General features: G+C 42.6%; 1 protein-coding gene across 2 annotated transcripts in view; it reads right to left on the bottom strand.

Annotated features, from left to right (window-relative positions):
• Positions 1–5,971, bottom strand: part of NT5E (5'-nucleotidase ecto) — a 40,600-nt gene extending 34,629 nt beyond the window's left edge. For both annotated transcript variants that reach the window (XM_069489041.1, XM_069489042.1), the window contains exon 1: positions 5,588–5,971. In XM_069489041.1, coding sequence (XP_069345142.1) covers positions 5,588–5,926 — 339 coding nt within the window. In that variant the 5' untranslated portion in view covers positions 5,927–5,971. The remainder of the gene's footprint in view (positions 1–5,587) is intronic.
• Between the last annotated feature and the right edge of the window lie 8,832 nt (positions 5,972–14,803).

The following is a 14,803-nucleotide window of genomic DNA, read 5'->3' as shown; positions in this document are numbered from 1 at the left end:
CTGTGCTTCTGAGCAACCGGCTATAAATTGGGGGCTCCTGTGATCTCCTCCTTGAGTCCAGTTAATTTGCTAGACTGGTTCACAGAGCTCAGGGAAACACGTTTCCTGGTTTATTATGGAGGATATTAGAAAGGATACAGATGAACAGCCAGATGAAGAGATGGACAGGGCCATCTCCCAAAAGCTCATCAAATGTTACAGAGTTTGTAAAGAGGTTAATCTCCAGCCCCACGTCCCTTTCCTGGATGTTGGTGGGTGGGGCTGAAAGTTCTAACTCCCTAATCTTCTAATCACTTGGTCTTTCTGGTAACTGGCCCCACCCTGAGGCCATCTAAGGGTCTCCCTTAAGTCACCTCAGGCATAAATTTAGGTATTATCAAAGGGGCTCGTTATGAATAACAAAAGACATTTCTATTGCTTAGGAAATCTTTAGGTTTCTAGGAGCTCTGTGGCAGAAACTGATGACAAAGACCGGATATTTATTTTGTATTATAGTCACCCTGTACTCAGAAACTCTGTGGCTCCCATGACAACAGAGCCCAAACTTCTCAGGCTGCCCTTAAGGCTTACACAGTCTCACCTGCTACGATTTCTGCCCCTCACTGCCGTCCAGGCTGCTCCAGCCATACTTTCCTGCCTGTACTCCTTTGCCCACCCTCAGCCCCTCCTCTGAATCAAAACATTTCTCAGGGCTCCAGTTGTTCAGAGAGGTATGGAACCTCAAAGGCGAGCTGCTTTGACCCTCTTATTTTATCCATGAGGAGCCGGTGACACTGAGAAGTGAATGGCATAGCCACAGATTGTAGATTTATCTCTTAAAAGGTAGCAAGAACAGTAGTGATCTCAGAATTTCTGGTGAGGAGTCCTGGAGATGGTAAGCTTCAAATGAGCTAACTGTTACGTAAACTTTCAAAACCACAAAGCACAATGCAAAAAAAAAATAAATAAATAATAATAATACTCCAAATGAATGAAGGATTTGTGTTCAATGAAGATAACACTGACAAAGTTAATAGATGTAACATCATCAGAAGATATTTATAATGTCTGAAATTGATCACAGATCAATACCTAGAACTCCCGAAAGTTAATAGAGAGAAAATTCAATTTAAAAATAGAGCAAAGGATTTGACCATCCAATTAGGGAAGAGGAAATCCAAAAAGTTAACAAACATATCAATAAATGCCCAAACTCACTAGTTATTAGAAAAATACCAGATGAAAAAACAATGTGATGTCACTTCACAACTACTGGACAACTGGATAATGCTACAACATACGGGTAAAGATATAGGGATTTCTGTGTCCTGTTTGGGGGTGGGAGTGAGTGGGGGAGAGTAGAGAGTGCTAGTCATTCAGGAAAGCGCTCTGGCAGTCCTTGGTCAAAGTAAGTATGCACACGCCCTGTGACCACCAATTCTGCTCTTGGATCTGGATCCCACAGAAATCCTCACGGGGGGACCCGCAGGAGGCTGCTGGAGCAGCACAATTCATGGAGACAGGGAGCTGAAGGCCATCTCCAAACTCATCAGCCAGGGAGCTGATGGGTAAAACGTATGGAGAACACCAGAGAGCACGATGCACCCTGATGTGTGGGTATAAGCAGTTCTAGAGCAACATGGGCCAATCATAAAAACAATAAGCTTAGGACAAAAGTAAGAAACAGAATGGGCTGAGTAACAGGACTAGTCACATAATTTAAAAATAGAAGCACACAAAGGTTTTGCCAAGTACACATAGAAACAAAGCTGTATATGGTCCATTACATACATTAGAATGGTTGTCTATGTGGAAGGGAGGATGGTGACCAAAAGGCCATTCTGTTTGACTAACTTGTCCCCTGGGTGGGTTAAAGGCAGGGGCCAGGGTCCCCTCCTTGCTGCTGGCTCTGGCATTTGGGAGCAATTTGCTAAGGCTAAGGCCAAGGCGTCAGTCTTCTGGCAGGAGGTGGGCTCAGTGGCCAGGGCCTCAGAAGCAGGGGCCAGGTAGAGAGGAGGCCATCCTTCTAGGGGGCCCAAGAGACCCGCTCAAAGCTCTCTTCCTTACAGCCTGTCTTGATGGCGAGAACCCCGCCTCTGGAGATGAATCCCTTTGGTTTTGTACTTTGGGGAGATTTTATAAGTCCACTCAAGGAGTAAATATAAAAAAAAAATAGTTTAGACAATGGGAAAAGATGGTGCAGGGGAGGTGGTAGACTGTGCCAGGGTGTCAGAATCAGATAAACTGACAGACGCAAACTCCAGACCTTCCCTCCCTCACAATTTTTCCTCCCAGAACACACAGAACTAACCTTTAGAGAGCACTTATTAAGAGCTAGCGGAGGGCTAGGAATTTTTACATTTATTATATCATGTATTGCTCATAAAAATCCTACACGATGGGTGTTATCACTTCCATTGTACAGATTAGGAACATGAGGCTCAGACAGCGTAACCAGGCTGAACGCACGCCCGTGCATCCACCTGTCCTCCTCATCCGTCAGGGGACATCAGTCCTTCCATTGAGACAGCTGTGCCAACTAGTTTTTACAATCCTCTTCTCAGTGTTCTGCCTAGCAGTGGGTCTGGGGTCTCCAGGCTCACCCTGGGGCCTGCACAGCAATTGGGATTGCTTCAGCTGGTCTACAAAGTCTACACTTCCTTGGGGGGCCCTGCTCTAGGGGACTCCTGGGCTTAAACTAGATTCTAGGGCCCTCCTCTTTGTCCTAGTCCTTGGATGGGCTCCCCCAAACCAGGTCTGGTTTCCAGGGAACTGGAGATGCCCCTCCACAGCTGTTTTCCACCCTCATCTGAACCTCCAGCGTCCAGATGGACAGTGGCTATGGTGGGGGAACCTTCATATCAGAATAGCAATACATTCCTAGAGGGTTAGTATAATATAAGCAAAATGACAGTGAAAAATCTCTGTAAAACAGGAATCGGGAGGAGCCTTACCACATGCCTTAGCACTGTAAGAACTAGGATTTTATGCCGGTCAAATCATGCTTGGCAAACCCCCAAACTGCACAGAGCAAGTCCTGAGGAGATGCCTTCAGGAACGCAGCCACCAACGTAGCCACTTGACCCCCTCCACTTCTTTATCCCCGCCAACATTATATAAGTAGTTCCCTTTTCCTTGGGCCCTAATCCAATTACTTTGAGCTCAATGTGAAAGAAATTTGGAAGTAAGTCCATCCAACGAAAAGTATTCTAAACATTCACGGAGGAGATGGGCTATAACTTGCAGCAGACTGCTCTGGCCTGACCCAGAAGTCTTATTATAAACACTTGACAGGACGATTAACAAACACCATGAGCTCAATTGGACCTAAAGAGAGAAATATTTTCATTAGGGAAAACGAGGAATTCCCCATTTTTTTTTTTCACCGAAAGGAATTTAAACAACTGTGGAGAAAAGGGTGTCACAAAAAGAAAAGTAGATGAAGCTGTAGTTTATATGTGAAATAAAACAAACTCTTGTAGGGTTTCTTTTACCCTTCTGGGAGGAAGTGGAGACACAGGCTAGTACCAATTCAATTCTATAAATATTCATTTTGTCACTGCTGCGTGCAAAGCATCAGGCAAGTCTAGCTAAGATGCTAACAGACCACAGAGTTCTTGAGACCCATGATTCTTCTGCGAGTCGGGACGGTGGTGAGCTCTCCAGGTGGGCTCTGAGGGCTCAGCCATCTGCTTGAACTGACTGTCCCTGATAGGCTCATAACCAACACGGCAGATCAGAGGGAGCTTTCTCCCTTTTTCTTTTCTTTTTTTTTCTTTCTTTCTTTCTTTCTTTCTTTTTTTTCTTTGAGACAGAGTCTCACTCTGTTGCCCGGCCTAGAGTGAGTGCCGTGGCGTCAGCCTAGCTCACAGCAACCTCAAACTCCTGGGCTCAAGCAATCCTTCTGCCTCAGCCTCCCGAGTAGCTGGGACTAAAGTCATGCGCCACCATGCCCGGCTAATTTTTTCTATATATATTTTTAGCTGTCCATATAATTTCTTTCTATTTTTTTTTTTAGTAGAGACGGGATCTCGCTCTTGCTCAGGCTGGTCTTGAACTCCTGACCTCGAGTGATCCTCCTGTCTGGGCCTCCCAGAGTGCTAGGATTACAGGCGTGAGCCACCACGCCCAGCCCTCCCTTTTTCTCATTTCTGTAAAATGAGCTTTCTTGTTGGGGGCGGAGGGAAGAAAACAACAACAATAAAATCAAATAACTGTGCCCCCTTATCATCTTTTCCTGTCCTCGGTTCTCCAGGTTTCCAGAGAAAAAAATTACACAGCACTGTGCTCTCCTGACCTCTGAGCTCTTCCACGCACAGCACACTGCCAGCCTTCTGTCGCGCCTCCCTTTCCCTTCCACACCCAGGGACCTCACAGATTTCTGTCTTTCCTCTTCCGAAGCTCTTAAATTTTGTCCCTAGTTTCTCCACAGTCTTGCTGAATCCCTTCACTTGAGGCTTTTCCACAGGGTTAAACTTGGGTGGTGGTTTGATATGAAAAAACAACCACCATATATACATCTCCGTTACACTTATTTATTACTGTGTAACCCTCTTTCCTTCCTTCTCTCTCTTTTTCTTTCTTTCTTCCTTTCTTCCTTTCTCTTTCTTCCTTCCTTCCTTTCTCTTTCTTCCTTCCTTCCTTCCTCCCTTCCTTTTCTTCTTTCTTTCTCTCTCTCTCTTTCTTTCTTTTTCTTTTCTTTTCCTTTCCCCCCCCTTAATTTAGTCCAACAAACAAACCATTGCCTTTACCACAGCATTTGGGGACTTTGGACTAAATTCTTGTATATGCTTTAAGAACCCTTTATCTTAAGTTGGACTCTTCTGCTGCCCAGCTGATGTTTTGAAATCCTTTGAAACCCCAGCGTTTCATCATTTTGGTCCTCTCTGAAGTTTCTTTTTTAAAACCTATACTGTGTCTGGTAATAATCAGAACTAACATTTACAGAGACGATACTATGTGCAGGCAATGCTTTGAGGTAAATACAATTTTTACTATTATCCCCATTTTATAGAGGATGGAACTGAGACACAGAGAGAATAAATAACTTGCTCAAGGTCACACAGAAGGTAACTGAGCCAGGAATCTACCCCAAAGCTGTGAGCTTAATTGTGCCAGTGCTCCAGAGTCAAAGCGATCTCAATTCCATTCATATCACATCTCCCTTTTGGGGGAATGGTGACCTGGATAATTTACTCAGCTTCTTTGACCCTCAGTCTACCTTTCAATAAAATTAAGATAAAGCATTTTTTGAAAGATCGAGCAGTAAATGAGAGAGATGCGTGAGGGACCTAGTTCGGTCCCTAGCACTCGGTAATTGTCAATGCTCCTATGTACCCTAACTGAACCCCCTTGTAGTCAGGCCTGGGTCCCGCTCCTCTAAATACTCCCATCTCATAGTGAGGGCCCAGTAATATCTGTTTAAGACGAATCCTCCAAGGGACTTCTATGTCTGCATCCACCTGGCACATTGGCCAGAATCTCACTTTAACCCCACATCCCCCTGCGCCCTGGTCCTAGGCTTGCCACTCTCTGCCGTCGCTGCTTCTCCAGCCCAGCTTCGCTCTCTGTCCGGGACTCCTACTCCGGGCGGGGACTCGGGTCTTACCATGGCATCGTAGCGCAAGGCGTTCATGAAGTGAGCCACCTCGGTGCCTTTGTACACGGTGAACCAGATGGTGCCCTGGTACTGGTCCCCGGCGTCCAGCAGCAGCACGTTGCGCTCGGCGTGGCGGATCTGCTGCACCTTGGTGAAGAGCCGAGCCACGCCGCCCACACAGCGGCTGGCATTGACGCACTTGCTCGAGTCCTCGCTGGTCTGCTCCAGCCGGCTGTGCACGTCGTTGGTGTGCAGGATCGTGAGCTCCCAGGCGCCGGCCGCGGGCCACAGCGACGCGCCCAGTGCGAGCAGCAGCAGCGCGGGCGCTCGCACGGCTCGGGCACACATGGCTACGGCGCGTGGAGCGAGCGCGGACACGGGCAAGCCGGGCGAGCGCCGGCGAGTGCCAGCCGACTAGCCGGGCCGGGGCTAGGCGCCCGGGCGGTGGGGCGGGGCCCAGGTCGGAGCCGGGGCGGGCCCTTCTTCAGCCCCGAGGTCTGCCCCGCGGCCAGGCGCACGCCCGCGACGTCACCCGACCCGACCCTGGCACCCGGAGCGGCCCGGGCGCGGCTGCACTGGCGGCTGGCACCCGCTCCCCGCAGGAACAGTGGGGAGGTTGTTCCCGGCGGGGAGCCTACCGGGGAGCCTGGGCGCCGGCAATCCCACGGCTGGTGGGCTGCTCTTTCGGGGGTGCGAGGGAGGAGTTGGAGGGGTCCGCCCCGCGCGTGGGTCCTCCCTCACGCGCGGGGAGGAGAGAGGGCAGGAGAGAGCAGTAAGAGCAAGGCGGGAGAGAGGAGCGCTTTGCACTTTCTGGCTGTGAGAGCGAGCGCACTGTGAGATGGGCTCCAGAACGCACGGAGTCTACGAAGCTGGGACCTGGACTCTCAGAAGCTAAGAAATCCTTGGAATACACTCCCTCGTTTATTCACGATGAAGATCTTCGTGGTAAATCAGCGGCGGTGCGTGGACAGCTGCTGGAAGTTAAAGGACCGACAGCTATGAGGATGTGATGCTGTCCTCCGTTGCTTTTCTGGTCATCTTTTCTTTCTGTCCCATTTGTCTATTTTCTTTTTCTTTCGTTGCTTATGCTTTTGATGTCATGTCCAAGAAATCACAGCCAAATACTATGTCACGAAACTTTCCCTTGATGTTTTCTCCTTTATAATTTCAGCTCTTACACTGTAGGTCTTCAATCCATTTTGAGTTAATTTTTGCATATAGTTAAGAGTCCAGATTTATTCTTTTGTATGTGAACATCCACTTTTCTCAGTACCATTTGTTGAATAGTTGTCCCTTGCCAGTCCTGTTTTCAAGACATGGGGTTTGAGGCTCAGAGATTGTAAATCATTTGCCTAGGGAAGGCTACACAGATTGGGAGCAGCAGGCCTTTGCTTCTGAAACATGCTCAAAGGTCATGCTTTGCAAGGCTTTGCCCTGTCTCCCTTGCAGCCAGCAGGTAGAAAAACTGGGAGTTGTGTTTTTGTTTTTTTTTTAACTTAAAAAATAATATTAGACTTACAGAAGAGTTGTAAAGGTAATACAGGCAGTTCCCACAGATCTTTCACCCAAATTCCCCTGTAATAACAGCTTATATAACCAATGACACAAAAAAATTAACATTGATACAAAATTATCAACTATACCACTTTTATATGAATTCACCAGTTATTCCACTAATGTACTTTTTTTGTTCCAGGATACCACATAGCATTTAGTTTTCATGTGTCCTTAATCTCCTCTACTCAGTGACAGTTTATTAGTCTTTTGTCTTCAATGACCTTGATACTTTTGAAGACTATTAGTTTTTGTATACTGACCCTTAGTTTGGGTTCATCTGATATTTTCTCATGATTGACTTAAGTAGTGGATTTTTAGGAAGAATACTCCAGAAATGTGGTGCCTTTCTCGTTGCATCGTATCTGGGGGAGGGGGTGGGTACATGGTGTCAACATGACTTATCACTGGAGAACCGATTATTATTTTTTTTTTATTTAAACCTAGGTCACTGTAATAGCTTCCGAAATTCCTGTCCTAGGGATGCTACCAGACTTCTACTTCAACATCATTCCTATGCTATTTACTTGCATATAGATCTAAAATAGCCTTTGACTGCTTATTGAACCAAATTCAGGCTTCCTATCCTGGCCTTTTGAAGACTTCACTTTATCCAGCCAACTTTACCTTCCACTGTCCCTGTCCCTCACATATTCCATATGTCTTCTTTCTTTCTTTCCAAACCACCACTCACTCCCAGCCTGCCCTCAGGCCAGGGCCCAGCCTTGCCTAATGTTCTTGTTCAAGTCAACATGAAATTTCTTTGACTCCTCTGGATAGCAGTCAGCTTTCTCTTTTCTAAATTCCTAGTCTTTTCTTACAGTCTCACTTTAATGTGGTTTTACTTTTTCCCTCAGGTGTTTAATGTGTGTTTTTGTCTTCTTTTCAAGTGATTGAAACAGAGTAGCTGCTTCAGTAGTACAGTTAGAGTAACATTAACCTAAACTGTACTTTACAGACATCGAGCAATGACATGAAGGAACCAAGAAGGATTTCAGCTCTTCTGGAGCTGATAATGCTGCAGACCAGGCAAGGCTGCATATACTAAACAGCTGCAAAGCCATTCAGATCATATACAATTTCCTAAGTCAATGAGGGAAGAAAAATACACTTAATGAATTTCTCCAAGGCCAGTAGTTCTATATACAAATCAGGGCTTGATTTACGGTTTCATCAGTTTATTAGACTTAAGACAGTAATGAAGAAAATGTCAATAATGTAGAATAAACTTTTTCTTTGAGGCAAGGTGTTGCTCTGTTGCCCCGGCTAGAGTGCAGTGGCGTCATCATAGCTCACAGCAATCTCAAACTCCTGGATTCAAGCCATCCTTCCCCCTCAGCCTCCCAGAGTGCTAGGTTTACAGGAGTGAGCCACCGTGCCTGGCCTGACCAAGTGGGATTTATATCAGGCATTCTAGGCTGGTTCAACATTTATCCAAAAATCAATTAATGTAGTCTATCATGTCAACAGGCTAATGAAGAAAAATTATGTGGTCATAACAGTAGATGCAGAAAAAGCACTTAACAGAACCCAACATCCAATCACAATGAATAATCTCAGAAAACTAGAAATAGAGGGGAGCTTCCTCAACTTGATAAAGAACACCTATAAAATAATCTACAGCTAACATCATATCATACTTAATGGTGAGGACTTCCCAGTGAGATCAGGGACATGGCAAAGATGTTCTCTCTCACCACTACTTTTTAAAATTGTACTGGAAGTCCTAGTGAATTCAATAAGATAAAAAAAATAAATAAAATGTATACTGATTGGGAAGGAAGATATACAACTGTCTTTGTTCATAGATGTTATAATTGTCTATATAGAATATCTGAAAGAACTGACAAAATCACTCCTGGAACTAATGAGCAATTATAGGAGAATTGTAGGATATCAGGATGATACACAAAAGTCAATATATTATACTAGCAATGAATAAGTAGAATTTGAAATTTAAGACACAATACCATTTGCATTGGCACTCCCCAAAGATGAAATACTTAGATATAAATCTATAAATCAAACAAAATATTACCAGATCATCCCCCCCTCCCCCACAAATAGAGAATATCCTCTGTCATCCAGGCTGGAGTGTAGTGGTGCAATCATAGCTCACTATAACCTTGATCTGGCCTCAAATGATCCTCTCACCTCAGCCTCCCAAAGTGTTGGGATTACAGGCATGAGCTACTGCACCCAGCCCATATATACCAAATCTACATGAGGAAACTACAAAACTTTGATTAAAAAATAAAAGAAGACCTAATAAATGAAGAGATATTCCATATTCATGGATAGAAAGGCATTATTTCCAAAATGTCAGTTCTTCTCCACTTGATCTATAGGTTCAATGCAGTCCCAGTCAAAATCCCAGCAAGTTATTTTGTGGATGTCAACAAACCGATTCTAACATTTATTGTGGAGAGGCAAAAAGACCCAGGATAGCCAACACAATATTGAATGAGTAGAACAAGGACAAAGGACTGACATTACTTGACTTCAGGACTTACAGTAAAGCTATAATACTCAAGGCAGTATGGTACTGGCAAAAGAATAGACAAATAGATCCATGAAACTGAAGAGAGAGCCCAGAAACAATCCCATGTAAATATAGTCAACTGATCCTTGACAAGGGAGCAAAGGCAACACGAGGGAGAAAATGTAGTCTTTCCAACAAAAGGTGTTGGAACAACTGAACATCCACATGCAAAAAAAGGGAATCTAGAAACAGATCTTACACCTTTCCCAAAAATTAACTCAAAATCAATCATAGTCCTAATTGTAAAAAGCAAAACCATAAAACTCCTAGAAAATAACATAGGAGAATATGACCTTGGGTATGGTGATGACATTTTATATGCAACAACAAAGTCATGAACCATGAAAGAAAGAATTGATAAGCTGGACTTCATTAAAGTTAAAACTTTTGCCCTTTAAAACACATTGTCAAGATAGTGAGTAGAAAAGAAACATACTGGGAGAAAATATTTGCAAATATAGCTGATAAAGGACTATTTACTCTTTGATGATAGAGTGCTGCTAAAGAAAAAAAAAAGGACTATTACCCAAAATATACAAAAAATACTCTTAAAACTGAACAATATGAACACAAACAACCTGACTTCAAAATTGGCCAAAAATACCTTAACAGACACTTCACTAAAGAAGATATACTGTTGGCAAATGAACATATGAAAAGAAGCTCCACATCATATGTCATCCAGGAAATAAGAGTTAAAACAAGGAGATACCACTACATACTTTACAATGGTCAAAATCCAGAACACTGACAACACCAAATGCTGGTGAGAATGTGGAGCCACAGGTACTCTCATTCATTATTGATGGCATTGAAAATGGTACAGCCATTCTGAAGGACAGCTTGGCATTTCTTTTTTTTTTTTTTTTTGTTGAGACAGAGTCTCACTTTGTTGCCCAGGCTAGAGTGAGTGCCGTGGCGTCAGCTTAGCTCACAGCAACCTCAGACTCCTCGGCTTAAGCGATCCTACTGCCTCAGCCTCCCGAGTAGCTGGGACTACAGGCATGCGCCACTATGCCCGGCTAATTTTTTCTATATAGATTTTTAGTTGTCCATATAATGTCTTTCTATTTTTAGTAGAGACGGGGTCTCGCTCTTGCTCAGGCTGGTCTCGAACTCCTGACCTCGAGCGATCCACCCGCCTCGGCCTCCCAGAGTGCTAGGATTACAGGCGTGAGCCACCGCGCCCGGCCTACATTTCTTATAAAAATAAACACTTTTATCATAGAATCCAGAAATTGCACACCTTGGTATTTATTCAAATGAGTTAGAAACCTATGCCCACACAAAAATCTGCGCATGGATTGTTTAGAGCAGTTTTAGTCATAATTGTCAAAAACTTGGAAGTGACCAAGCTATCCTTTAGTAGGTAAATAGATGAATAAACTGTGGTACATCCAGATATCAGTGCTAAAAAGAAATGTGCTATCAAACCATGAAAAGACATAGCGGAATATTAAATGCATATTACTAAGTAAAAAAAGCTAATCTGAAAAAGCTACATACTGTATGATTCCAAATATATAACATTCTGGAAAAGACAAAACTATGGAGACAGTAAAAAGATCAGTGGTTGCCAGGGGTTGGGAGTGAGAAAGAAAGAGATGAATATGTGGAGCACAGAGGATTTTTAGGGCAGTGAAACTACTCTATAGAATATATATGGATATATGAGCAGAAGTGGATACATATCTCCACTCATATGGTAAATATATGCCATTATGCGTTTGTCCAAACCCATATCCTTTTTCTCGAAGTGAACAAGAATGAGTTTTCTTTTTCCCTTAGAAAAAGTAAAACTTCTGCTCCTAATTCCAAGTGCTTTTAAGACTTTCTCTCTTATGAATGGTAGACAGGTGCTCTCCATGATGTTCCCATTTCTTGGCAAAATCTTTTCAAAATGCAGCGATTTAGAGATCTGCTTCTGATAAGGGTGCTGCCTCTATGGCTGTAGAAAAACTTCGGGGTGACAGGAGGAGTTTTGTTCTCAGTGCTTATCTGTGTAGGGAGCAAAGAGTAATAATGACCCAAGGAGGTTCCTTTATAATGAAAGTAGCAAAATAAGATGCAGCACAAACATCACAACTGCTCCATTTGCACAAAAGAGTACCAAGTGGTTTTTTTCAGGCAAAATTTTGTTTGGCAGTTTTTTTCTTTGTTCTCTCTCTCTTTCCTTCCTTCCTTTCTTCCTTTCTTCCTTCCAAACCATTTCCGAGTTCATCAAGGGACACAAAAATACAGTTAAATAGAAGGAATAAGTTCAGGTATTTGATAGTGCCATAGGAAATCATAGTTAATTATAATTTATTGTATATTCCAAAATAGCTAGAAGAGAAGATATGTAATGGTCCCAACACAATGTAAAGATATATGTTTGAGGTGATGGGTATCCCAATTACCCTGATTTGATCATATACACTCTGTATACAGTTATCAAAACATCACATATACCTCTTAAATATGTACAATTATTATATGTTAATGAAAAAGATTTTAAAAATTTCCAAAACACTGACAGTCTTTGTAATTTCTAAAAAGGACTGAAAAAATAAGAATTTTTCTTTTTTTTTTTCTGAGACAGAGTCTTGCTCTGTTGCCTGGGCTAGAGTGCCATGGCATCAGCCTAGCTCACAGCAACCTCAAACTCCTGGGCTCAAGCGACCCTCCTGCCTCAGCCTTCTGAGTAGCTGGGACTACAGGCATGCACCACTATGCCCCGCTAATTTTTCTATATATATTTTTAGTTGTATTTATATAATTTTCTTTCTATTTTTAGTAGAGATGGGGTCTCGCTCTTGCTCAGGCTGGTCTTGAACTCCTAAGCTCAAACAATCCGCCTGCCTCAGCCTCCCAGAGTGCTAGGATTACAGGTGTGAGCCACCGTGCCCGGCCTAAGAATTTTTCTTTGATGGCAGCAGCAAGAACATAGTAAATAAAACAAGGATTTGGCTATTTTAAGGAGATACTCTTTAGTTTCAACCAATTGTATACTACAGGGGAACCTTGAGGTTGCCAATTCTTCAATGATACGCTTCACAATGTTAAAAAAAAATATCATTTTTCAAACTTATCATGTAATTGGCAAAGAACTATTATGAGCATTTTCCCAGGTACAAATAGGAGGATTTCAGAAATCTTGTATCATTGTGCTGGGATGTTATATGAGAGGTTTAAAGGCCAGAGAATCACAGTGTGCTTTGCTATCCCAAGAATATATGTGGGCCACACTGCCTAGCAAATTTAAAACTCTTTGTAATAGCCCCAACAATTATTTAAAAAGAAATTTACATGTTAGGCTGTGCTGAAGCTGTTGCAAAAAAATGAGGATTCCACTTATTTTGGAAACAAGTGTCAGGAGTTTAATGCTCCAAAGATGACATTTTTCTCATGTTATCATACTAACAATTAGTAATACTCCAATTCCCAACTCTAAACAAAGCTGCCTTTTACTGTAACACCTCCCCCTCCCTTTTTTTCCCATCAGAAAACTAGAAATTTGGAAGAGAGTAACCATTTGTGGGGAAAACATAGCTATATATTCTTGTACCTATGTTTTAAAGAGAAGAATATGTAGAACATAAATTTTTTAAACTATAGGAAATATGAACGAGAAGTGAGCCCTTTATTTTCATACTTTCATTATTTTGTTGAATTCTCACAGCAGCCTTTTCAAAGTCGAGGATAATAAGGTGCAAAGAGAGAAAACCCTTTGTCTAGTTCAGCATATCCAGATCTATCTGGCTCTCTAGTCTGGTTGGCTCAAAATGTAACACATTGTTATCTCTTTTGAATGGGAGGCAGCATGGATTAGAAAGAGCACACTGAGACCTTAGGCAGGACTCTTGGTCCCTCTGAGGCATAATTCCTCATTTTATGTTATACTTCACTCTTCAAAATTTGCAAAACAGCTTCTGAAGAGATTGTCTGGGATGCCATGGTGATGGGGGGTCTAGGCGTGAGAGTGGGGCTTCGTCGCAGGACAGTGGGAGAGCTGGGCAGGCTGACATCCCTGTCCCTGGAGTGATTGACTGGGAAATGGTGGAAATAGTGTTAGGTAGTAATTGAGCTCAAGAAACATTTCTGAGGGGAGCAGAGTAGCCTATCACTCCCATTAAAGGGCACTCAGCTGAGATGTAAGGAAAACTGACATTAGTTTGCCTGAGTCTCCCACTTCCCTTTGCAGAATAATTCAAATAAATCTTCAAGGGCAGCCAGCATTGACTGGATCCTTCTCACGTGGTTGGCACTGTATACCTATTAAATCTCTTTTAATTATCTCAACAACCCTATAAAATACAGTAGGTACTTTTGTTATCTCCATATTACAGAAGGAGCAACTGAAGATTTGAGAGTTTAAGTGTCTTGCTCAAGATCACAGAGCTGGTAGGTGAAGAAATCACCCTGCTTTAATTATTAACCCGTTTGTACCACTTCCATAGGCTTCTGTGAGTTTTTGCAAAATTGCAGAGCCCTGGATTTCTCTTAGCTGAGCAGGTTGACCAGCTTTAAAATAGGTCAGGAGCATAATCCCATTTTCGTGAGAATTACTAATATAAGATTAACCTGATTTTATTGTCTCAGCTCTATAACCAATACCTAGCCTGTCCCAGAACCAATCTCTAGAAAGTTATATTTCCATTGTGCCTGCCAACTCGGGCCTTCAACAGAGACAGAAATGTTATTTAGTAACAGCAGTAAATCTGTTTTATAATAAAAGCTTTATGGAAATATAATTCACATACTATAAAATTCACCTTTTTAAAGTGTACAATTCAGTTTTTTTTAGCTGTACAACCATCACCAAATCAGTTTTATAACATTTTCATCACCCCCAAAAGGAACTCCCATTAGCACTCTCCATTTCTTCCTATCTTCTCCAGACCTAGGGAATCACCAATTTACTTTCTGCCTTTATGAATTTCCTTACTCTAGACATTTAATACAAATAGATTCATACAATATGTGGTCCCTTGTGACTCGCTTCTTTCACTTACTGTTTTCATGCATGGTATAGCATGTGTCAGTACTTCATTCCTTTTTATGGCTGAGTAATATTCCACTGTATAGATATAACACATTGTATTTAGCCATCAATAGATTAATATTTAGATTATTTCCACTTTTTGCCT

This window comes from Eulemur rufifrons, chromosome 15 (assembly GCF_041146395.1).
Source record: "Eulemur rufifrons isolate Redbay chromosome 15, OSU_ERuf_1, whole genome shotgun sequence".
In the NCBI taxonomy this organism is placed as follows: Eukaryota; Metazoa; Chordata; class Mammalia; order Primates; family Lemuridae; genus Eulemur; species Eulemur rufifrons.
The sequence above is the reverse complement of the archived record's forward strand: the minus strand, read 5'-3'. Positions and strand labels throughout refer to the sequence as shown.